At 40.9% G+C, this 25,772-nt stretch overlaps 1 protein-coding gene across 4 annotated transcripts in view; it reads left to right on the top strand.

Moving 5' to 3' along the window:
• Positions 1-25,772, top strand: part of LOC140726287 (multimerin-1-like) — a 67,648-nt gene that overhangs the window by 23,900 nt on the left and 17,976 nt on the right. The window contains exons 3-5 of one of the 4 annotated variants that reach the window (XM_073042465.1): positions 13,269-13,375; positions 18,497-18,589; positions 23,659-23,832. In XM_073042465.1, coding sequence (XP_072898566.1) covers positions 13,269-13,375; positions 18,497-18,589; positions 23,659-23,832 — 374 coding nt within the window. The remainder of the gene's footprint in view (positions 1-13,268; positions 13,376-18,496; positions 18,590-23,658; positions 23,833-25,772) is intronic. The other 3 variants (XM_073042466.1, XM_073042467.1, XM_073042468.1) reach the window with 3 other exon arrangements.

Below are 25,772 nucleotides of genomic sequence, written 5' to 3'. Positions count from 1 at the left end.
GATGGCGTGCAGTCCCAATCCGTGACGGCTCTTCCTCTGTGTGTCTGCTGTCCACGAACAAATGTAGCAGGGCTAATGGAAATTCAGTAACATGCGGGCTTTGAACTCAATGTACTACAGGCATCTGCACTCTGGTGATATAGTGCTCTGTTTCTAATGCTCAGTGGAACACTCCTGAAGTGAAACTTTGACACCACATCCTGAAGCAAGAAATCCGGGTGATGCACTTTACATCGTCGGGGAGAACAAGTATTCAAAGTGCTCTGACTAATGTTCAGGCTGTCAGGATGCCCTGGCTGGTTTTGATACTTGAACTCTTTGGGTTGTGGGGCTGTGGCTTGGGGGAGGGGGGGGAACTATGATTTAAATGGCTCCCATATTACGTGGACTGGTTGGTGGGGCCAGGGTAATTAGATGTTTAAGTTCAAGGCAGCTTTATTATTGAACTACCCATGTCATTCATTTTCTTGTGGCACACAGTAAATCCAAGAAGCATAATAAAATCAAGGAAAGATCGCACCCAAAAGGATGCACAAATATCCAGTATGCAAAAGACAACAAACAGTGCAAATACAAAAAGAAAAAAATAATAATATTAAAAAAATGAATAGCGAGAACATGAGATAAAGAGTCCTTGAAAGTGAGTCCATAGGTTATGGGAACATTTCAGTGTTGGGGCAAGTGAAAATGACTGAAGTTATCCTCTCTGGCTCAGGAGACGGATGGTTGAGGGTTAATAACAGATCAATGGAACTGCTGGTGTGGATCATGAGCTCCTGTACCTTCTTTCTGATGGCAGCAGTGAAAAGAGAGCATGGCCTGGGTAGAGCATGGCATGGGGTTCCTTGATGCTGGATGCTGCTTTCCTGCGACTGTGCTCCATATGGATGTGCTCAACGGTGGGGAGGGCTTTACCTGTGATGGAGTGAGCCACATCCACTACTTTTGTATGATTTTCCATTCAAGGGCATTGGTTTTTCCATGCCAGGCCATGATGCAACCAGTCAATATACTCCCCTCTACACATCTATAGAAGTTGTCAAAGGTTTAGATTTTCATTCAAAATCTTCACAAACTTCTAAGAAAGCTGAGGCACAGCCATGATTTCTTTGTAATTGCACTTATATGCTGTGTCCAGGGCATATCCTTTGAAATAATAACACAGAGGAATTCAAAGTTGCTGATCCTCTCCACCAGGACTGGTTCATGGATCTCTGGTTTCCTCCTCCTGAAGCTAATAATCAGCATCATGGTCTTGCTTATCTTGAGGAAGTTGTTGCTGTGGCATGACTCAGGCAGATTTTCAATATACCTCCTATATGCTGCTTTGGCTTATAACAGTGGTGTCATCAACAAACTTAAGTATGGCAGTGAGAGCTGTGCTTTGCCTCACAGTCATAAGTATGAAGCAAGTAGATCGGGGGCTAAGCACACAGCCTTGTGGTGCACTGTACTGATAGAGACTGTGGAGGAGATGTTGCTGCTAATCTGAACTGACCAGGTTCTTCAAGTGAGGAAACTGAGGATCCAATTGCAGAAGGAGGTACTGAGGCCAAGGCCTCGAAGCATATTGATTAGTTTGAGGGAATGATAGTATTGAATGTCAAGCTGTAATCAATAAAGAGCATCCTGATGTTTGCATTTTCACTGTCTAGATGTTGCTGGGTTGAGTGAAGAACTATCCAAATGGCATCTGCTGTGGACTTGTTGTGCTGGTAGGCAAATTGGAATGGATTCAAGTTGTTTCTCAGGCAAGAGCTGATATATTTCTTCACCAACTTCTCAAAGCACTCTGTCACAGTGGATGTAAGTGCCATTGGATGATAGTCATTGAGGCAGGTTGGGGAAGGCTGAATAATTTTATGGCGACATACTACTCTACAACTGTATTTATAAAGTCTGTGCCAACTGTGGTGTAACATTCAGATCTTCTGATGAGTCCTTGAGCACAGCCCAGTCCACCAACTTGAAGCAATCCCGTAGATGCTCCCCTGCCTCCCGTGACCACCTCTGTGTTGATCATAACTCAGGAGCCTTGCTCTTTAGCCTCTGCCTATATGTAGGTAGGAGCATTCAGATTCCTCGAAATGTAGTCTAGGCGTTGAATGGTGGGCATACCTTATTATAGTACAGCAGTGATCAAGTGTGCTGGGCCTCCTGATGCTGCAGGTTATATGCTGATGATAATTGGGCAGACAGTTCTTCAAACAAGCCTGACTGAAGTTACAGACTATGATTTGAAATGTGTCACGTTGGGCAGCATCCAATATCTCAAGTACCTAATTAACGTCGGATTGAATTCTCTCAGAATCGATTCTCTGAGATGGAAGGAATCCTGCAAAAGGCAGCCCTGTGGCTGGTCAGTTGTTGTGGAGGCAGAGGCAGGTAGAAGGTAATGATTATATGTCTCTGGGATGATTAGGGAATGTTTCATCAACAGGAATACCTTTGATATTCCAAACAACATGAGACGAGGCCACTTGTCCCATTAATTCTCATTCCCCATATTTCCCTGTAACCTATTCTACCTCACATGCCCATCAATTCCCAACTACCCACCTCTGATTCTTCCCCATCCACCTACACCAGGCAGCCAATTAACCCACCACTCAGCATGTTTTTGAGATGTCGGAGAAACAGGAGCGCTCTGTAGTCGTGGGAAGAATATGCAAATTCACCACAGCATACTAAAGGTCAGGAATGAATCCAGATCACTGGATCTGTGAGGCAGATGCATCACCTGCAGGACTCTGCTCCACAGCGATGTCAGATCATCTTGGACCAGTTAGGACCTTCTCCCTATTATGCAAAATCAGCCTGGACTGCATAATAATATCATACTTGACCATTATAGATAGGCCCTGGTGTGAAGGTGAGTACTAGAATTGCAGGGGAGTTACTGGGAATATGAGCACAATAAAATAGGACAAATGTGAATCGATGCTTGAAAGTTGGCATAGACTTGGTTCAAAGGCCCTTGCTTCCATGCCGCATTTCTCTGTGTCATCTACGTGCTCTTGAACGCAACTTCAAATTCAATACACAAGTTCAAGTTTATTGTCATTGGCATACAGACCTAGGCTATAAATACCAGAAAAACAATTGCTTTTTGTAGAGGCAGTACAATTCAAATATAAATTAGATAGCAAATATAAATTATATCAACTTAGATTGCCGTAAGATGTACACAACAAATAAATAGAAATAAACACATTTTGCTAAGTTGTGCATTTTAAGCATGCTTGTGACTCGCTTCAATGGCAGGTGGTTGCTATCGAGGTTCAGGATAATTTAAAGCCACTATGGATGAATATGTTCAATGTGAAGTTATACAAGTGGGTTAATGAATACCTTAGCACTCAGTAATATGATAATGATTAAGTGGAACTCACTTTTAAATAAAGGGAAACTTTACCATTCAATGTTCAAGTTCGAAGTAAACTAATTATCAAAGTACATATATGTCACCATATACTGCCCTGAGATTCTGAGATACACTGGCAGAAAGGTAATTGGATAAAGAATGAAAGAGGGATGAAAGGGGAAAATCAGGAAGCACATGCAATGGAATTATTCAAAATGATATGTATGTGGAGTAGATGCATTTGTAGGGTAGTGAGGAAAGAATGGTGGAGATGATAAGTTATGGGTGGACACCGCCATGGAGCTAACAGCATTAGGATGGGCTGAATGGCCATTTTATGAACCATATGACCCAATGTTATTTCCTCCGGTGTTTTCCAAGCTCTGCTACAACTTTGGGGAGATTGAAATAATCCTCTGCAGAGAGTTATAATTGAGGCTTCAGTTCATCTGTCAAGGCACCTGACCATGAGAATTCCATGGGAAATTCCTCAGCCTTCTCCTGCTCTGCTCCATGAATCTACCTGGTGAAAGATGACCCACTCCATGTCTTTAATCCTGAAGGTGACACAAGTAGCAAGTGTTCAACCTAAGACCAGCTCAGCTCTGACCAGTCCCCTGCACCTCCTCTCCCACTGTGCTGGTCGGGGTTTGGTTGAAAGCAGTTGGCTTTTGAACTAATAGATCACGTGTTGAAGCAACCTGCACTTTTACAAATAAACCATTCTAAAGTACTGAGTGAGTGCTGCCCTGCCAGAGGACATGTCTCAACAGTGGAGACATTAACCTTACAACCATGACATCATTGGGACGTGCTTACCCTCTTAAAAGTTAATGCGATACTATTTTTGAACTGGAGCTAATGGTGGAGTGTCATTCATAAAATCAACAGGTCACAGAGCTGTGCAGCACAGAAGTGACCCTTCTAAGCATCAGATCTGCATTGACCATCAAACAACTATTAATGGTAATCCAATTTTATTCTCCTCACATGTCCATCAACTGCTTCCAGATTCTGTTACTCAACTGCACACCAGGGGCAGCTTACAATAGTCGTTCAAAGTACTATCTCACACAACTGGGATATGGGAGGAGATTAGAATATCTAGACAAGGGTTCCCAACCTTTTCTATGGCATGGACCAATACCATTAAGCAAGGGGTTCATAGACTGCAGGTTGGGAGCCCCTGATCAAGGGTAAACCCTCGTATTCACATTGAAATTAAGAACTCCTCACTGTGAGTACCAGAGGACAGGTTTGAACCTGGGTCAAGGAAGCTGTGAGCTGGGTTCTCCCTGCCACTCTAATCAATGATTCTCCTGCAGCTGCTTGCCCTGAAACAGATGAGCTCATGATTCATCTCATACTCGTGTGCAAATGTACATCTTACAGAATCTTAAAAATGCTTTGAGATATCCTATGTTCCTGCAAACCGCTGTATAAAAGGCTCTTCCTTTCCATGTAGTCTCTCCCTGAACCCGTTCTCTTTTAGTGTCACTGACCTGTTGAAGGGTCTCATGCTGACAATCTGACAGTAATAACAGCCCCATGGATAAAGAAAACTAGCATTCCTGTTGCCTGTGTGACTGTGCCTCAGCAGGATGTTGCTTAAATGGGGGGAAGAGAGAAGAAATCATCTGGAAAATCTAGGAATCAGCTCCTTCTTGTCAACACTATTCAATATACAATACATCGTCAATGATACTGACATTTTCTTTCTGGCCAAAATTACACGTTCTGCTTTCTCTGCTCACAATGCAATCGACTCCATTCACCTTGAAACAAGAAGTGTCAAATCTACCCTCTGAAGCAGAAGTGAGCAGAAAGAAAACAAAAAAATAAAAATTGATTTATGATGAAATCAAACGTTCTTCCTGCAGGAAGTGAATAAAGACATAATAGTTAACATCATGTGGACAAAGGCACATTTAGCCAGCCCATCTTCACATCTGTCAGCTGGTGTGCAATCTGCATCTGCTAATCTTTACACTGAATAGAACCTCATAAAATATTTATTACCCCAAATCTTCTCCTAAGTATATATTATGGCGTGTTTGTATCTCTCCTGATAATGTAAGTAAGATAATTTCCCTTAATAATATAAAATGATGAATCGATATACAGTATTCATACATCCACACTATATTAAAATGATTGTGTGTTGTCCGACTGCTAGAACGTTTAAACCTTTCTTGTGGGTAGCTTTAGTATGCTCAAAATGTGGCAGCACCTCTGCCTGATGATAGATACATAAATGGAATATTAACTTTCCTCTCTTAATACTCTTGGAAAAATTATGAAATTATGAATCACTTTTGATATCAGCATTAAGTAAAAATCTTTGATCACAGAAGCCACATGTAGGTAAAAGATGAAAGAATGAGATGCCATTGAGACTGTTTTTGCTCAGTCTAGGTGTAGCATGCTTGGCTTGTAATTAGTGCCCATTCATAACTGCCCTTGGGAAAACAGTAGTGAGCTCTTCTTGAACCATTAAGCACTTTCTGGTAAAAAGGGTAGGGAGTTACAGGAGAGAGATACAGCGATGATAAAGGAACGGAAGTATCCTTCTGATGTGGGATGGTAAGAGATCTGTGGGCAATGCGGTTCCCCTTGTCTTTCACCTTTGCAGGATACATGTCAGGGAGGTGACTTTGAAGAAGCTGTGTCAAGTTGCAGCACTGCTTTAGCATTGGATGCCAGTTTTTATTTGAAGGTGTTAAAGCTCTTGGTTTTGTGCACTCGCCCTAGCAAAAGTGGAGTGTTCTAATACACCAATGTCTTGTAGGCAGAAAAATGGTCAGCATCACTTTTCTCACCAATTTTCTTATTCAATCCTCCCCTCAGTAAGTCAATGGATATATAAATCAATGTATATAGATATACATATATTGTTCTATGTATAAACTTCTATATTGAACATTATACGTAGAACAATACAGCACAGGAATAGGCCTTTCGATCCACAAAGTCTGTGCAGAACCCAAACTAAACAAAATCCCTTTGGCCTGCACATCCTCCATTCCATGCATACTCATGTCCCTATCTAAAAGTCTCCTAAACACCACCATCATATCTGCTTCCATCACAATGCAGACACCTACCATTTTGAGTAAAAAACTTGCCCTGAATAACTCAGTTAAAATTTCCCCTCTCATTTAAATACACGTAGTCTATTATTTACCATTTTTATAAATTAATTTCAGATACCTCCTCAGTCTTCGATGCTCTAGAGAAAACAATCCAAACTTCTTCAACCTTTCCTTATAGCTCAAATCCTCTAATCCAGGAATTCCCAGTGAACCATTTCTGAACTCTGTCCAATACTTCCACATTCTTCCCATAATGGGGCGACCAGAATTGCATACAATACTTCATATGCAGCAAAACCAAAGTTTTATTCAGATATATCAAATAGCTTGTTGCGACATTGACTACACAAATGAAAAAATTCCCAGGATTGATCCCCTATTTGTGCAGCTCGATTCTGCTGGATTGGCAGGCAAGTCTGTATCACTTATCCTGTCAGATCAGAGCTGGGGAAGGTGAAGAATTATCCGTTGTTTGGTTCCTTGCAATAATCCGCTGGACTGTGGAAAGACGGCAGACTTCAGTGGAGTAGAAAATGGGGCCAAGGCGAATAAGGTCGTCTTCTTTACACTTCAGCCCAGACATAAAAATTCAGACATCAAGGGACAGGGACATGTTTGCAGAGGATCACCAGGTGTGACCAGGTCATCGGTATATGTGTGTGAATTAGTAGGCCAGGGTCACTGGTTTACTGGACCTTGATCAAGGTCATCTGTTAGCAGGACTTGGCCAATGGGCCAGGCAACATCTGTGGAGGGAAATGGACAATCAAGGTTCTTCTTCTGGACAGGGGTCTTCATATGAAATGATAATTGTTCACTCCCCTGTACAGATGCTCCTTAATCTACTGAGTTCTTCCAGTATCATGTTTTTTTCTGTTCTGTATTCCTGCATCTCCAGTCTTTTGTGTTACTTGTAAAAAAGGCTGGGATCACCTGTTACTAGATCATAAGGCTCTTTTAAAGCACTCTGGCAAATTTTTGAGATTTGCTCAATGCCCACTTGTTGTGTATTAAATATTTAAGTAATATAGTAAATACATTGCTTGATTAAGCATACTTTTTCATTTACATAATTCATTGCAGGTTACATGTAAAATCACATGAATGGCATACGTCATTATGCCACCATGTCACATGTGTGCACCTTGCTAAAGGTAAAACAAAACTAAGACATGTTCTCCTGGGTTCCCACGTTTTTCTTTCAACTAGTTTTATGTGTTGGAGTTACAAAGAGAACTTTTAAGATAAGTTTGGATAAGTAAATGGATGCTTGGGGTCTGGAGGGCTATGGTCTGGCTGCAGGACAATGGGATGGCATGGACTTGATAGACTGAAGATCATCTTTCTGTGCTGTACTTCTCTATGACTCCACGACTCTAAAACATAACACCAGTAACAAAGAGGCCTTGAGATTTGGAAAGAGGAAGAGAAATTGAGTGTGATGGGGCTATTGCTAGGGATTGGAGGTTGCAGTAAATAAGTGTGGGGTTGAAAGTGGTCCTGCTCAATGAGATAATAAATCACTCTACTTTAGAAAAGGCCTTGTTTTGCCCTTAATCCTTCGAATGAAATATATCTTAAATTCGATCTGATGCCTATAGGAGTTGGTATGTCAATCCCTCCCCAATACTTAGCATCTTAGGGCAATCAAATATAACTGAGCTGTTTGCATGGCCAAATTGGGTGGGCTTAAGGTCCAAGGGTGGAAGACATAATCAGAAAATGCCCCTCTCATCAGCAGAACTGTAGCAGCCCATATTCCAACTTGAACTCCATTCATATGAGAGGTTTTCTATTTATGAGGGATAAAGTTTAGAGAGGAACAGATATGCAAGTCTTAGAATTGGAGAGCATCGTGTCAATATGTGACCAGCCATCTGGGAATGAGATGAGGAGAAACTCCTTTACCTAGAGAGGTACAAAAGTTTGGAATTCTATATCTAAGGATGCTCTTTTGTTGACACCACATGCTAAGATACAAGAGTACAAATTTTTACCAAAGTACAAATCCATATGCTATCAAGACTTAAGTTATGATTTCTGCACAGAATATGGTGCACAAGTGAGTGATGTGATATAATAAACATAAATAAAGATTCCTGTGTATTCTTCTAATAATATAGAGAACTGAAAGAGTGTAAAGATGGAAAGAATGCAAAGAAGATTTATGAAGATTTATCAGGACTTGAGGTCCGAGTTACAATAAGAAATTGGATGGACTAAGACATTATTCTTTAGTATGTAGGAGAATGAGGGGTTGCTTTATAGAGGTGTGTGTAGTCATGAGGATGAATACACACAGCCCTTTCTGAATGCATTGGGAGTCAAAATCCAGAGGGTATAGATTTAAATTCAGAAGTGAAAATTTTAAAGGAACCTGAGGAGCAATTTCTTCATGCAGAGGATGGTGTGTATATCAAATGAGCTGCCAGAGGAAGTGGTTGATGCAGGTACCATAACAAATATTAAAAGGCATTTAAGTAATGTCGGTACATGATGGGGTGTGGGGAGGAGGATGTGGTCCAAACATGGGCAAGTGGAACAAGCTCATATGGGTGTCTTGGTTAGCTTGGATGAGTTGGACCAAAAGGCCTGTTTCTGTGTAATTCTGCAACTCTAAGTGAACCTAGAGCATATAAATCAGGGGTTATTTGGCTGACTCCAAATTTTACCTCATGTCGTAAGATATTTTACTTACTGTCTCTGGTATCAGGGGGTACTGAGTGATTTCCTACACTCATCATTCTCCCATTCCCTGCTTTCATTGGTATTTTTTGTAACCTGTTTTTACTTTCCTTCAGGCAGATGGCTTCCACACCTGCTCCATATACTGTGTCATCCAGGAGGGTGCATTAAGCTCCCATTAGTCTGGTTGTATTTTCACAATTTGGTGGCTTTTGCACTATTAATGGTGCATTAATCTGATATTAATTCACAATCCAACTGTTGGTAAATCAAAATTAAAAGAACTCCAACTACCACAACAAAGAGGATGTGATGTAATCCAGTTAACACAGAGAACAAATACAGTTTGTTATTGCAAGATTCAACTTCCATAGCTCATAGTAACAGGAAAGGAGGTAAACTGTTATTAAAAAAAATCACTATTAACAGTTACATTATTGAGAATGGAGGAGTTATCTTTGATCACTTGAGCTAAACATAAGCAAGAGTTTCAACACTATCTGTACACAGTTCCCAATAACTGGTTCCTTTAAAATCAAATGAAATAAGTGTGCAGAAGATTTCACTGAATGAATGATATTCTCATTTGCTTAATTGGTGATCAAAGACAAACATTTCCCCATGTAATTTTGTACTTATCCTCTGATAAAACTAATATCTATTCCTATCCCTAGTTATGCTTAGAAAGTGATGATACACAATAGATGCTCCAATGAATGTAGAACATAGTGCACAGAACATAGAACTGTATAGCACAGGAACAGTCCATAACATTGTGCTGAAGCAAATGAACAGGTAATTAAATGCTTAAATAAACTGTTTACTTCCACCTACACAGCATCTATATCTCTCAATTCTCTGCACATTCATGAATCTCTTGAACACCTCATTGTATTTGGCTCCACCACCACTCTTGGCAGTGTATTTCAAGCACCCACCACTATACAAGTAAAAATCTTCCCCCTAACCCTTACCTTAAATCTAATATTAGATATTTCATTACTGACGAAAAAATAAACTGGCTCTCTACTCCATCGATGACTCACATAACTTTATAAACTTCTATCAGTTCTCCCCTCAGCACCCATCACCCCAAAGAAAACAACCCAAATTTGTCCAACCTCTCCTTATAGCACATACTGTACCCTCTAATCCAGGTAATATCCCGGTAAACCTCTTCTGCACTCTCAGCAAAGCCTGCACATCCTTTATATAAATGTGTGACCAGAAATGATGACCCCAGGCCACGAAACCACAGAAATGAAGGTGCAGGGCTATCAACCCATGTTGACACGGAGTTTGAAAACTGTAATATATTAGCTGCTTGTCCTTTTAAAGGTGCCGATCGAGAAGCTATGGTAGGAAGACTGAACCACCAAAGCAGGGAGAATGGATATTCAATATTGTAATTGGACTATTGTAAGAGAAATCTGGCTGCATTCTCCTTCTCTTTCCTTTTCTTCTTGTAAAGTTTAATGGCAGGTGGCAGACCAAGAAAAAGTGCATTCTCATTGCCTACTGAGTTGGAGTTTGGAGCAAAGAAAATGAACTATGTCCACTAAACTCCCCCCCACCCCCAACCCCAGAAAATTCAACTAATATCAAAAGGTCTCATGTTTTTCAGAGAGTCCAATACACTCTTATATACATTACGATGGCAGTGATATCTTAACAAATTTTCCATGTTGAACTGTGTCTCTCCCAAATATCTTCATTTAGCATGTTTCCTTTGCACCTCATAGCTCTGTTTCTTGACAAGTGCACTGCTGACAAACGTCTGTATAATGAGGAATTATTCAACCTGGTACGTCTCACACGTAAATGTGGGAAGTATAACTTCTTTCCTCCTTTTACACCCATCTCCCAGTTGAGTTCCCACCATCCTCTGAATTATATATAAATACTGTCCTTTCTTTTCCTTATCCCAACTTTGTTGCCACAGTGATTGAATGGAGTTTTTAATTATGGCTTTCACCTCCCCCTTTTGCAAAGGCACCGCTACATTCGTATCCTTAATTTTAAGTAATAGCTTGGCTAGTATGCCTGCCACCTTGAGCTGCATTCTCTTGGACAGTGTTGAGATTCTTGAATGTTGTTGCAGCTAAATCCAATCAAATAAGCGGAGAGGGTTCAATCACATTTATGACATGTCAGCAAATGATGCAATGGATTTGAGGAGTTTGGAAGAATGATCAGTCACCTCAGGTGACCTAGCCGTTAATTTGCTCTAGAAACTGTTGTATTATATGCCTGGTCCAATTGACTTTATGTTCAGTATTATCCTCCAGGATGTTGATGGTGAAGGAGTTTTCCCCTAAGATTTGATCATTCCCTGGCACAGGGTGACACAGTTGTTACTTACCACTTATTAACCCAAAGATGGATGTCATGCTGGTCTCTCAGCAAGTTCATATGGATTAGTTCTTTAGACGTGGAATTGTGAAAGAATTCCATACAGTCATCAGAGAACCAGCAATGTCAAAAACATGATGCCAAATAAATAATTCAAAATGCAAGATAGTAGTAAATGCATGTTTTGGACCAAATTCCATAAGACTTCACTTGATCTTTGTCTTAGTCAGCATGAAAATCTGGCACATGATTTCCAGGCAGGAATGGAAGGGTGGTAAGAATATTATAAGTCATTACACTAACTCAAGGACTGTTTTTATCTCTTTGAACTGATCTGGTGTATGATAAAGGTGAACTCTTGACCTCAAAATGTACTTTGTCATGGATCTTGCACCTTATCATTTGACCTGCACTGCACTTTTCTGTAATTGTAACTAAAACACTATATTCTGCATTCTGTTATTGCTTTTTCCTTTGTACAATCTGAATGTACTTATGTTTCAAAATGATCTGTATGGGTGGTATGAAAAGCAAAGCTGTTCTTTATACGTCAGTACGTGGGACAATAATATACCAATTAAGTTACATATTCATTTCTACTATACCCCCTCAGACATCATACTGTTAGAATAGGATTTCACAGCCATCTATTTTTTAATCATCTTCTGTAATGCCCCATGTACCAGTTTGAAGCAGCTCCTTTCATGATTTCATTGGAGTCGGGCAAGATGATTTCCAGCATGGCTTAAAAGGAAGAATATATTTCTTAATATATGTTTATTCATCTACAGGATGTGAGCATTTATTGTCTGATCCTAATTGCCTCGATTGAGGAAGCAATTAAGAGTCAACCATATTCTTCACTCAGAGAGTGGTGGGAGTGTGAAATGAAGTGGTGAATGCGGGCTCACTTTTGACATTTAAGAAAAACTTGGACAGGTATATGGATGAGAGGGGTTTGGAGGGATATGGCCCAGGTGCAGGTCAGTGGGTCTAGGCAGAAAAATGGTTCGGCACAGCCAAGAAGGGCCAAAAGGCCTGTTTCTGTGCTGCAATGTTCTATGGTTCTATGGTTCACGTTGGTTGGTCTGGAGTCCCATTTAGACCAGATGGCATTATGCAGCACAGTGGAATGCATAATAGGGCAGCTGTCTCACAACTCCAGCGACCAAACTTCAGTCCTGACCCTGCGATGCTGCCTGTGTGGAGCTTAATGTTGGCCACTGTAAATTGCTCCTGGTGCAAATGAGTGGGTTAAATGGAGGATTATTGACAGGAATGTGGGGTAAATTAGGTGGAGGAATGGGATTGCTCTGTGGGCCAGTTGAAAAGTTGGAAGAAAATATGAAAATAATAAAAAGATCACTATGTTCAAAAGATATTTCAACCAGTACTTCAATAGGAAGTGTTTGGTGGGGGGGGGGGGTGGTATGGTTGAACTAGATCAGGTAGGCAACTCGGTCGGTATGGACAGGTTGGGCCGAAAGGCTTGATTCCATGCAGTATAACTCTATGCCTCTTTGACTAGGTTTGGTCATCAGATTTCCTTCATCGGAGAATGGACCTTTCCAGCAGTCAGTTGCTCAATGTGTGGAAGATTCAAACAATTGCCACATTTCATCAGCTTTTCAGACATTAATATTCAAATATAATAATTTAATCCTTATGCATTGGACCCCCTATTGCTAACTGAAAACATAATCAGCTTGTTAAAGAAAGCATGAACACAGAAGTAGTGCATCCAAACTAAACATTTTGGCCATTTCTGTTCAAAGGTATCAGATCCGGAATCAACCTGTGTACAGGATGAAGCACAAAATTGTGACATCATTGAACTGGAAATGCTGTCCGGGATATATTGGAGCTGACTGCCAACCAAAAGGTCAGTGCTAAGCCATTGAGTGCCTGGTTTTGGAAAAAACCTGATGCACCCGAGTCACATTCAGGGCAGTTTTTGGGGTGTTTTAATCAGATTTCATGATTGTGCCACAGGAAATATAGTGACAAGAATCTTAGTTTAAGTGATTTTTTAAAGCACATAATAAAGACAGAATGGAAAGATTTAATGAGGGAACTCTAGAGCCCGAGGTGCGGTCAGCCTCCATTTTTTGAAGGGGGTCATAAAATGTGGGCTTCACCTTTCTAATGTGAAGTACTCTGATGTGAACAGGAGGAGGTAAATAGTTGTTTTGAAATCATTGAAATTAAAATTCAGGCAGATTCTATAAAGTCCTTCCTATCTGCACCACCAGGGAAGGAAGGCAAAAACCTGTCCAGGAGGGAACTATAGATTTAGACAAAGCAATGAATATTCCTTCACACTAAAAGAGCATAAATGTGTGACCAGATTTAACAACAAGTGAACTGGCACAATAGATTACGAAGCACTTGACAGGCAAATTGCCCGCGAGTCAGTAACAGAGTGATGTCTCACACTGAAAAGCCACTGACAGCTCCACCCCTGCATTTAAACTGTGGTGGCCGGCAGTGGATTTCAGGTTTAAAGAGCTCCCTCGTTCCTCCTTTAAAGGTCACTGCACAACACTCAAAACTGCTGGTGGACTGCTGTTTTCAGTCCACCAGCAATACACAGATTGAGACGAAGGGAAGGGAAAGTTACTAACCTCTACTTGCTCTGTGTTCCTCCCTGCTGTTTGTGTAATTATTGCCATCCGCCTTTTCACTGTCACTTTGCATGCCTTCTCTAATTACTATGCTAAACCAGTATTACAGATAATAGCAAGCATTTACCACCCATCAAGAGCTGACTTCAGTCCCTTCTCATTAGATTGTAAATGACACCAATGCAATTTTGTGTCAAGATAAACTATTGTACAAACATCTTGATGTGTTATTATGCCGCTTGTGGTTTTTGTTATTTTTATTCCCATCCACAATTGATTGCTTTCCCCCTTTTGAGCATTTTTGTTTTGACCCCTTCATTTGCAGATATTACCTTTGCCTGGGCTAACTCCACCAGTGGATGAACTGGTAAAGCAGCCAACACAATCTCCGAGTCTGCACACCCTGGGCATTCTCTCTTCTCCTCTCTCCCATCAGGCAGAAGATACAAAAGCCTGTAAGCATGTACCACCATTCTCAAGGGCATTTAGTCTGATCCCACTGTTACAAGACTAATGGTTTTCATGTACTATGGGATGGACTCTTCACCCAACAATCAACCTTTGTCATGGCCTTGGACTTTATTGTCTCTCTGTACCGCACTTTCTCTGTAACTGCAACACTATATTCTTCTATTGTCAAAATGAATCCAAACTCAGGTTGGAGGAACAACACCTTATATACCGGCTGGGTAGCCTCCAACCTGATGGCATGAACATTGACTTCTCTAACTTCCGTTAATGCCCCTCCTCCCCTTCTTACCCCATCCCTGACATATTTAGTTGTTTGCCTGTTCTCCATCTCCCTCTGGTGCTCCCCCCCCCTTTCTTTCTCCTGAGGCCTCCCGTCCCATGATCCTTTCCCTTCTCCAGCTCTGTATCACTTTCGCCAATCACCTTTCCAGCTCTTAGCTTCATCCCACCCCCTCCGGTCTACTCCTATCATTTCGCATTTCCCCCTCCCCCCTCTACTTTCAAATCTCTTACTATCTTTCCTTTCAGTTAGTCCTGACGAAGGGTCTCGGCCCGTAATGTCGGCATCGCTTCTCCCTATAGATGCTGCCTAGCCTGCTGTGTTCCACCAGCATTTTGTGTGTGTGTTGTTTGAATTTCCAGCATCTGCAGATTTCCTCGTGTTTGCACTATATTCTTCTTTCTGTTTTTGTTTCCCTTGTACCACTACAATGCACTGATGTTATAAAATGGATAGAAACAAAAGTTTTTCACTGTGCCTTGGTATATGTGACTATAATAAACCAATTTACTTCTGCACAGATCCCTACAGACTAAAGGGGAAGTTAATCTGTGTGGTCAACTCTTCAGAAGCAGAATAGTTTCTTGCAAATTTGGATGGAGGTAGGAATCAGATGATGGATTGAAACCATCTCTATCTACCTTGCGGATTGGCTTATGGCAAAAAATGGCCTTCATTGTTGTGAGAAGCAAATCCTTTTAAGAAGAGATTGGAATGAAATTGTGGAATTATGTAGTATTTAAATTACTTTAGATACCTAAATCCTGAACACTAAGGCATAATTCTCCTCTCCTGCTTGCTATCCTCTGATATAGCTGACCATACCAGGGCAGCCACATGGGAAGACAAACCCTATTGTCATAAAGTCATAGAGTGATATAGAATGGAAATGGGGCCTTCAGTTCAACAAATCCATGCTGACTGTGGTGCCACCAAGTTAGTTCTATTTGCCCACATTTTGGGTCATATTCCTCTACACTCTGTTCCCCCTCCCCCATCTATATACTTATTCAATGTTTTTTAAAATTATGTTACTGCATCTGTCTGAATAACAACTTTCCCTGGAAGCTCATTCCATTTATGCACCAGCTTCTGGGTGAAGAAGTTGCCCTTCAGGTCGTTTTTAGATATTTCACATCTCCGTTATTGTTTTATTTTGAACTATCTCAATGCACTATTGTAATGAATCTATACGATTGGAGTGCAAAACAATTTTTCACTGCACCCTGGTACTTTTGACAATAATTAAGCAATTTACCAATTTACTGCCTTAAACCTATGTCCTACAGTTTTAGTTCTCCCCTGAGAAAAAAGGTTATGCACATTCATCCTCTCCATAACCGTCATGATTATATACACATCTTTTAGGCTGGCATTTAATCTCCTACGTTCCAAAGAATAAAGTTGTAGCGTCACAGCCAAGTGAATCTGCCCATGACCACTCTCTCTCTTACTTGTGATAAACATAGGGTCCAGCCCCACACAGTCCAAAGGTGGCATTGGCTTAGCCTGATTCAGGATTCTGTAGCGTTACCTTTGATTACTAGAACAGGATTCACAATCCAGAACGATGGAGCTAAGATGTGAGTTCAAATACAACAAAGCAACTTTCGAATTCAAATTTAAATAATAAATTGGAATTTAAAGAGGGTTGTTTTGTAAATGGTTTTGGTGTAGTGACCAGAATTTGAAATCTACTCTGACCACCACTGCTTGAGTATCTGACTGAAACAGACCTCATTAATTTCAGACAACACACACAAAATACTGGTGGAACACAACAGGCCAGGCAGCACCAGTGCTTCTCCTTATAGGTGCTGCCTGGCCTGTTGTGTTCCACCAGCATTTTGTGTGTGGTGTTTGAATTTCCAGCATCTGCAGATTTCCTCGTGTTTGTTCATTAATTTCAGTGTGAAATATCAAAATCAGCAGAACTTCTGGCAGCTGGAGTTTTCCACAGCCTAAATCAGGTGACTTTCCAGCGAGAAAGGAGGTCACTAAATATTCATGTGGCTCACTGATCTAATGGGAGTGGTTCTGTGTTGGGCTCCAGCGAGCACCAGCTGTTCTTTACTGTTCTGTATTTTCTGGTTAAATGACAGCTTCGAGGATCAGGGGTTCTTCCACTTGCTGTATCGTCCTTGGTCTGGGAGATCCAGAGCTGCTGCCTCACTGCCTTGGGCTACCCATGTACCTTAGAGTTATCACATATCATGGTCCTACTCCAATCATTTTAAGACCCAATGTGCAAAGCTGATAAGTTTGTACCCTCTTTTAATGCATTTACTTTTGTTATTCCTTCTTGATAGTGGTTTACTGTGGGACCTTGGAGATAAGGTATAGTTACTGGAAATGTTAAGTAGACAAGTTGTGCTGGCGCCAGAATGCATGGCGGAATTTGTGGGATGCCCCCTCCTCCCCCCAAATACATCCAGAGGTTGTGCTGGCTGTTAATGCAAATTACACATTGCAGCGTACGCTTTGATGTATGTGTGATAAGTAAATGAATCTGAGCTCCAGTGAAATTCTGGAGGGATAGCAAGCCTGATTGTCCAGGAACAACAGATCTTGTTGGAACTGGCACAACAATGAGATTCACCACCAGTGGTCCCCATATGAAGCACTTCCTTGTGCTAGTAGCAGGCTGCTTCAGTGACCCTCTGTCCCTTTGAGACCAGTTACAATATCTCTGAGATGATTGGGCCTCTGCTGCTGAGTCTGCCTCAAGAAAACTCTCAGGAGTACCTGATAGGGGAGTGGGATGGTTGTCTACAGAAAAGCCGTCATTTGTAATTTAAGTGCTTCAATGTCTCTGATGTTCAGTGATCTTTAAAAGCTATTAAAATTGAGCTAAGTCAGTTAAAATACCAAATTATTAATTGAAAAGTAGCTAATTAAGACAAACCACACTAAAAATAATTAAAAGCATTAAACTAAAAGGGAATAATGTGACAGAGTACAGTAATATATCTTCCTCTTTGTCTTCTGATCTGTGTTCTGGAATGCCCACTGAAACCTGGTACAGTTTCGGAGAAATCCAGGAAGAAGGAGCTCAGCCCCTGGTTTCTTAGGGAAAGCTATTGGCTTGAATGAAATGAAAAATTCCACTCCCAAACCTGGCAGTAATTCCAAGGCTCACATTGCCTGCAAGGAGGCCATTTTAGTGTCCTCACTAGAACCCCAAATTTACCTCTGGGCACTGCCAGAGGACATGGCCCAATATCAGCTTCATAAAGCAGTTGAAAACCTCCTATAGAAAACATATAAAAATACTGCAGACAGTCAGCAGGCAAGGTGGCATCTGTGGAAAAAGTAGCAGAGTTAATGTTTTGGATCAAAGATCATTCATCAGGAAACAGGTTAGATGGAGGGTCTGAGAAGTTACCACTATTTCTCTGTCTACAGATACTGCCTGATATGCTAAAGTGCTTCCCAAATGTTCAGTTTTTATTTCAGACTTTAAGCATCTGCATTTTTAAAATTTTCATTTGAATATCTATGTGAAGCTAGAACTATGCCTTGAATCCCTGCAGCATATGTGAATGCTTGCCTCATAATACACGTGCGTACATACACAGGGCACCTGATAACCGCAAAGACTACTTTAAAACTTATGTATTAATTGTAGATTATTTGAAGAGACAAGCAGAGGAAAGCCAAGCTGAGAGTCAGAGAACTGGAGCTGATCTCCCCAAGAATCCTCAATCCCGTTATGGTCCAGGTCAGCTGCACTCAGTATTATTTAATTCTAAGAAAGTTTATTACAGAGTGGCGTGGAGTAGCTGCTGTATTTATTCAGTTCTAGGAACTGTGCATACTTATTCCTTCAGTGGCAAGGGACTGGCTGCCTTATTTATTCACTTCCAAGATCTGGGTGTGCCTCCTGCCTTTTCAGTAAGGATGATTTAGACAGATTTATACAGCTTCTGATAAGGTAGATCGCAAAATGCTATTTCCTCTTATGGGAAAGTTAGATCACAACAGTCTCATGTTAAAATTTGAGTAAGGTAATTTCCTCCAATGATGGCGACAATCTGAATTCCTTACTCCAAAGTGGAAGGGTTAGTGGGGTTCAATGTAAGGTTTCAAAACAGATACTTTTGATGGTAGGTAGATGATGCAAGGTAGGTAAAGCAAACTGACTGACAGGCCAATCCTGATGAAGAGCCTCAGCCTGAAACGTTGACTGTCCATTTTCCGCCATAGATGCTGCCAGGTCCATTGAGTTCCTGTAGCTCCTTTGTATTCTGATTCAGATCAGTCTTGAGTTATTGAATGGCAGACCAAGTTTGAAGGACTGACTGGTCTATTATTCTTTTGTAGGGAGTCAGAAATAGAACTCAGTACAGGCTGATCCATTCTCATTCAAGAATGTGATTGAAAGTTCACAATCGAATCCCCTGAGGTAGATGAGTTTGGCTTAGTATAGCAGTGTGGGAAAGAGTCATCACTAATAATCCCAACTGTGCAATAAAGCTCAGGCATCCTGTAAGGCAGGGGAATTGATTTAACATGGTGTCAAAACTAGTTCTTAAAAACTGATTAAAACAAATAAAACTTATGCAGGTGACACACTCACATCTGGTTTTCTGCAACCCATAAAACTAATTAGTACCTCGAAGACAAGACGTAAAACAGATCGTAAACATCCAATCATAGGGTCGAGGAATATCAACACAAACTGGGGAAAAAGTCAATTACAGTGACAGAGCAAAGCACAGATTGGAGAAATATATAACCGTGTCTTGAAGGTCACAGCTTCAGTATGATTCAAGCAGTGCAACATGCCAAAAACTGTGCGCCATCTTTGGACACAAGAACTGAGAATTCTTGTAAAAACTGGAGAAATCCCCCTCACGTCAGGAACCACAGTAAAGTTCCCGGTGGAATAATTACAGAATAGTACATCAGAACATAAGATAAGGGGCAAGAATGGGCCAGTGGGCCACTCAATCCTGTCCCATGTTCATGGCTGATCTGTCACAGGCCTCCTCTCCTCATTGTGCTGGTTCCCTGTGGCATTAAAACCCTTGCTCATTCAAACATGTATTTATTTCAACTTTAAAATCTCTTAATGAGCCAACCTCCACAACCTTCCACAGTCAAGAATTATAGAGTCAACACCGTCTGCAGGAGAATGTCCAAATGAACTGTCCCCAAATCTTACCACAATGTTCCCTAGTTTGACATCTATCTATTCATGCCCCCTTAGGATCTGGAGGCACAGATACTGGAATCTGAGCAGCAAACAAAGGACTGGAGGAGGACAGTGAGTCAGGCATTGTCTGAGGAAGGAAATGGTCTTTTATCTGGACTGAAGGAGTAAAGGGGAGATTGCCAATACAAATAGGTGGAGTGAAGAGATGGAGCAAGAGCTGGGAGGTGATAAGTGAGTTGAGGTCTGGAAGGATGACAGGAAGAGTGGAAATAATGACAGAGGCTGGGGAGGAGGTAGATGGAGGCACCAAAGAGTTGCAGATGGGTGCAGAATCTGATAGGAAAGGAAGGTGGAGCACAGGGTCAAATAAGGGTGTTGAGGTGAGCAATAGAGAGAAGGAACCCAGTGGGCAGATTATAGGGGTGATAGGCAGATGGGGTGAGTGGGGGAGTTGAGAGATGGAAAATGAAGTAGGGTGATGTGGAGGCAGGGATGGGTGCAGGATAAACTGGGTCAATCAGCCAGAGAGAGAAAAGGGGCAGAGAGGAGCAGTTAACCAAAATTGGAGCATTCAGTGTTCATGATATTGGATTGTAGACTACCCAGAAAGGATTACTTCCCTTCAGGATGTTATACGTCTTAATAAGGTTAACCCTTGTCCTTCTTTTATCCAAAGAATATCTATCTAGGGATACAGAAAGAGATGTATTTGATTTTGTAAGTGTGTTTGGCTGAATTGAGTATCTGTTTTTTTCCTTTTCCCATTTGACCTTTTATTAACTCAACACAGGATTCTTCTGCTTAGGCCGTTTATTGTTTCCCATCCCTGGCTGCCTTTGAGACAAGAGGCTTGCCAAGGCATTTTGGAGTCCCAGCAACCATTATGGCACACTTTCATCTTGTCGGATTGGAGTCACATATAGGTCAGGGCTTATTTCCTTCCTAAAGGGCGTTGGTGAACCAGATGTGTCTTTTTTCTGGATTTAGTTAATTAAGCTGAACTGAAATTTCCGATCTGCTTTACACGAGTTGCATTTCCAGATCACTGGACATGAATACACAAGGAAATAAGAACCATGAGCAGAATTAGGCCGTTCATCCCTTTGTGCCTACTCTGCCATTCAATGACATCAAAATCATCTTTAACCTTAGCATGATTTCCTGTACTAACCCATTATCACTTGATTTTATTAATTTCAAAAATCCTATGACCAAGTAACAAACTATCCTGATTTGAAATATGTCACCCTCTCTTCACCATTGCTGACAACATTGACAAGACACAATTCAAGGACTGCAGCACTTCAAGAAGGCAGCTCATCATCACCATTAAAGACAACTAGAGATGGACAACCCGTGAAGCCCAGATCCTTTGAATGAAGATATTTTAAACTATTCTCCTCATAGACTAACCACAACCAAGCTTAGTATCTTCCCCAGACTTGAATACACTGCATTTAATCCCCTCATCCAATTCATTGATTTAGTTGGAACCCCAGAATACTAAACTATTCATAGCCTCTTAACTCATAAATCATTCTTTTATTCATTTTCTTTCAATTATCTGCAGCTCACACCTATATATCACTCCACAATCCCATGGTCCCTAATTTAGTTTGAAACACCTGATTAGAGCCCTCCCAAAAGTCAAAATCCATTCGATCACCCTTATCAATTCTAGTTAGAATCTCAAAATGCCCCAATATGCCTCTGTATTAATGTATTCATAACAGAAGCAATATACTGCTCTTAAGGCAATAAAAGAAAATGTTGGATGGATTTAAAATTATAGCCTGGTGTAATCCTGGCCTGTTCCTCCTAATTAGGTTACTTGAGTTTATGATCATTGCTATTCTTCCTCAATTACAGTCATGATTCACCACTACAACCTCAGTTTTCTGCTCTTTCATTGGAAAGAGCTGGTATGATAACTGCGCAAGGATTTACAACTTCGAAGCTTTGGGCCATTATGTTTCTTGTATGGCAAATCACTGTTCACAATTTCTCAGTTCTGTAAGCTAGTTAAGTTCCTCTTTAACCAATCAGGTCAGAATGCAGTGAAATAAACAGCACAGTGACCACAAAGCTGTAAGTTATAGAATAAGAAAGAATAGAAAGACAAACAAATGTTAAAATTGTGAAAGGAAAAAAAAAAGCAGAAGCAACATTGCAGAAAAATCCATCTGATGTGCAAACACAGAACATTAAATGCACCACAGTAGCTTTGCTACAATTTCTGTAATGCTGAGCAGATTATCTCAGGCAGCATGTTGTGGACATAGTTAGCAGGGTGGTGTGGAGGGAGGGATACTAACCGTACTTAACTATGTCCCTCGCCTAATGTAGCTTTGTCTTTCTTTTGTTCAAAGTACATTATTTCTCGTAAAAATTGTGGTTACGTTTTTCCTGTGAAAGTTGCTAATATAATGCTCCATGCCTGTGATGATTTTCGCTGCACCAATGCATACTTGTACTTATCCATGTGCAAGTAAGCTAAACTTTGACTTTTGACTTTTACAAATAAAAATATACCAATACTTCAATTTTAGTGTGAGAAATAATATTGGGACATATTCTGAACTGCCCAAAACTTAAAGGCAATGTAAGAAAACCTAGATGCGTGAGAGATCTTTAAGTTGTTTAACTTAAAACTTCACCAATTCCATCTTTGAATCCAAACCAAAATGTAAGGAACCAAAAGCTAGAGGGGATAGGTTTAAGGTGGGAGGAGAAAAATTTAAAGGGGACCTGAGGGGCAACTTCTTGCAGAGGGTGGTGTGCGTATGGAACTAGCTGACACAGAAAGTAGTCGAGGCAGGCACAATGTGGCATTTAAAGGGCGTTTTGATCAATACTGTATATAGATAAGGAAGGTTTAGTAGGATTGGGTCAAACATGGGCAAATGGCTGAAGAATTATTTGGCACGGATGAGTTGGGCTAAGGGATTTGTTTCCATGCTATGTAATTCTATGATTCTCCCAAACAAAAAAGTAAATGAATTGAGACTTTACTCTTTATATCATTTTTAGCATTCACACTTCTGCAGCTCCTGCACACTCTTGAGATAATTTTCTTCACTTACCTATTGCAACCCATCCCTAGGTCAATATAATAGTTAGGAAAATGCTGGTAATATATTTTGATAAGTGGCTTAGTTAAAAAAATCAATATACAGATTTAAGTCATATGATAAAGGAGAGCCCTACAATTCATTAGACCAGGGTCCTGGGAGAATGTCACTGAATTAGACAGTTAACCAGCTGCTTCCATGTCTTGTGTCCTTAGTAATGTAATTGTGATTGGCAGCAAAGCTCTCATTCATGGTATGTCAGAAATTATTCCTCCTTTCAGTATCTTGACATTTAACGCAAATGCATTTGCTGCTTTAGGAATAATATTTGTGTGTTTTACTTGCATAGTAAGTTTAAATTGCAAATATCACGTTGCTGGTGCGGCAGCGTCTCATATAGTAGTAGGAACGGAGCATTGACATTTCAGCAAGGTGTATATTAGTAAACCCAGGAGTCACTCACAGAGTGTAGTCATCTTCTGACTCTTTGTTAAAATACAACTAAACTTTATGTGTTTGGATTGAATCATAACTTTAATGGTTTGTTTTGATGTTTCAAAGCATTAGCAACAAAATTCAATGACAAGCTGTATAATCAGGAAATAAAACTGGGTCTTCTGCAAAAGAAGGTTGTAAACATTTCTGCCAATGTGAATGATGTGAGGAGTCTGCTGTATTCCCTGGAGGGCAAGATAAATGAAGATAACGAGAAAGATCTTCAGTCAACTTCAAAAGGTACGGCAAATATTTGCAACAGGCTTGTACATTCTAAATTAGGCAATGAGTCACCTTTCTTATCACTGATTCTGAAAGTGAATGAATAAAAAGCAGATTTCTTTCCAACCTTTGTAAAGAAGTCTAATATCCATGACTCAGTGCGGCTGGGTTTGAGCAGTCTGGCTTGAAGATACGGGTGTATGGATTGCAAATACTTTCGAGTTAGCCAGTTCAGTTTATATAGGCTATCTGGCCTATATGAATGGGTTGCATGAAAGCAATGTCATACTCTAACACCCATTCTCAAGTGTCCAAGCTATATTGTCCTTGGATGTGTGACTTATTTCTTCATGGTGCCTCATAGCTCCTGTGGCCTGGGTTCAATCCTGACCTCCAGTGCTATCCGTGCGCAGGTTGCAAATTCTACCTGCGACTGTGTGGATTTCCTCCGGGCGTTCTGGTTTCCTCCAACTTTGTAAAGATGTGATCTTGGTCAGATTGGTTGGCCACTGTAATCATCCCTAGTGTGGGGGATTCGAGGGGTGTGTGGGTGGTGGTGTTGTTTGGTATGTGAGAGAGAATAGGTTACGAATGGTGGAATGGGATTATTGGGGGTGTTCTGAGAGATAACATAGATTCAGTCTTGTTCGATGTTATAGGTAGGAAAGTATGCTTCAGAGAAAGCATCAATGAATTTCATTATGGGATAATTGCACTAATGTCATGTTGCCTTTCTATACAACTGTGATTGACCAATGGGTCTCTGTCTAATTCTGTGGAATATTTCATTGCACACTGTCATAGTTTGAAGGGTGAGGGGGTTTTGATTTGGGGAAAAATACTTAGAGAATTTTCTTCCAGCCCTCCCACGTGTTTGTGTGTTGGTTGGTGTTTCGATCTCCTTCAATCAAGGTGGTGTCCTATGGGCTTTAAATCAGGAGAAATGATGCTATGGAGATCCATGAACATCATCTCTCCAATCCTGGACTAAAAGTGAATCCACTCCTGATCAAACCAAGGAAGGAGTAAAGCTAAAAGTGGGGTGAGCAAATCCACGGCTGGAATGCTTTCCCAGCTGTTTTGTAGCATACCGATCAAGAAAAGGACAATGAAGCTGAAGGAATTTGTTCCCGACTAGCTTTAGGTAATTGTTTGAGGGGTGCACTTCCAACAATACTCCAGAAGCTTAACACTACCCAGGACAAAGCAGCTAATGCAATTGGTAGTTTATCCATCTTCCTGAACATTTATTTCATACATCAGTCCCAAACAATGTATTATCCACAAGTGCACTGTGAATCCTCACTTTGGCCACTTCCATCTTCTACTATCAAGAAAGACAAGGGCTCCTGATATATGTGATCACCACAAACTGCCGATTCGCCTCCAAGTTATATACAATCTTCATTTATAAACACATTGCAAGTCCACTGTCGTGGCTGGGTCTAGGTTCTGAAGCTCTCTGCCCATCAGCATTGTGGAAGTATCTTCAACATGAGGAGTTCAGTGGTTCAATTAGCTGGTTCAGCACTACAATCTCAAGAACAACGAGGGATGCTGGCCCTGCCAACAATGCTATGATATTAAAATCAAATTAATGAAAAAGGGTTGGGGATGGTGGAAATTAGGAATATTTTTTCTCCTCTTACAATAACTATTCAGAGGGCAGCGCACATGCTCCTTCCTGTTCACCTCATTGGTACGTAGCCTTGACCCTAGAAAGCATTATGGCTTGATATGGCAACTGCTCTGCCTGAGAGTGCAAGAAACTGAAAAGAGTTATGCACATCAAGGAAACCAACCTCCCCCTCTATGGACTCTGTCTACACTTCTCACTGCCTCAGTAAAGCAGCAGCATAAATGAAGATCCCACCTACTCCAAACATTCCCTCCTCTCCCCCCTCCCACCTGGCAAAAGATACAAAAGTCTGAAATCATATAACACTAGCTCTTTCCTG

Source organism: Hemitrygon akajei, chromosome 4 (assembly GCF_048418815.1).
Source record: "Hemitrygon akajei chromosome 4, sHemAka1.3, whole genome shotgun sequence".
NCBI lineage: Eukaryota > Metazoa > Chordata > Chondrichthyes > Myliobatiformes > Dasyatidae > Hemitrygon > Hemitrygon akajei.
This window is presented reverse-complemented; position numbering and strand designations above follow the sequence as displayed.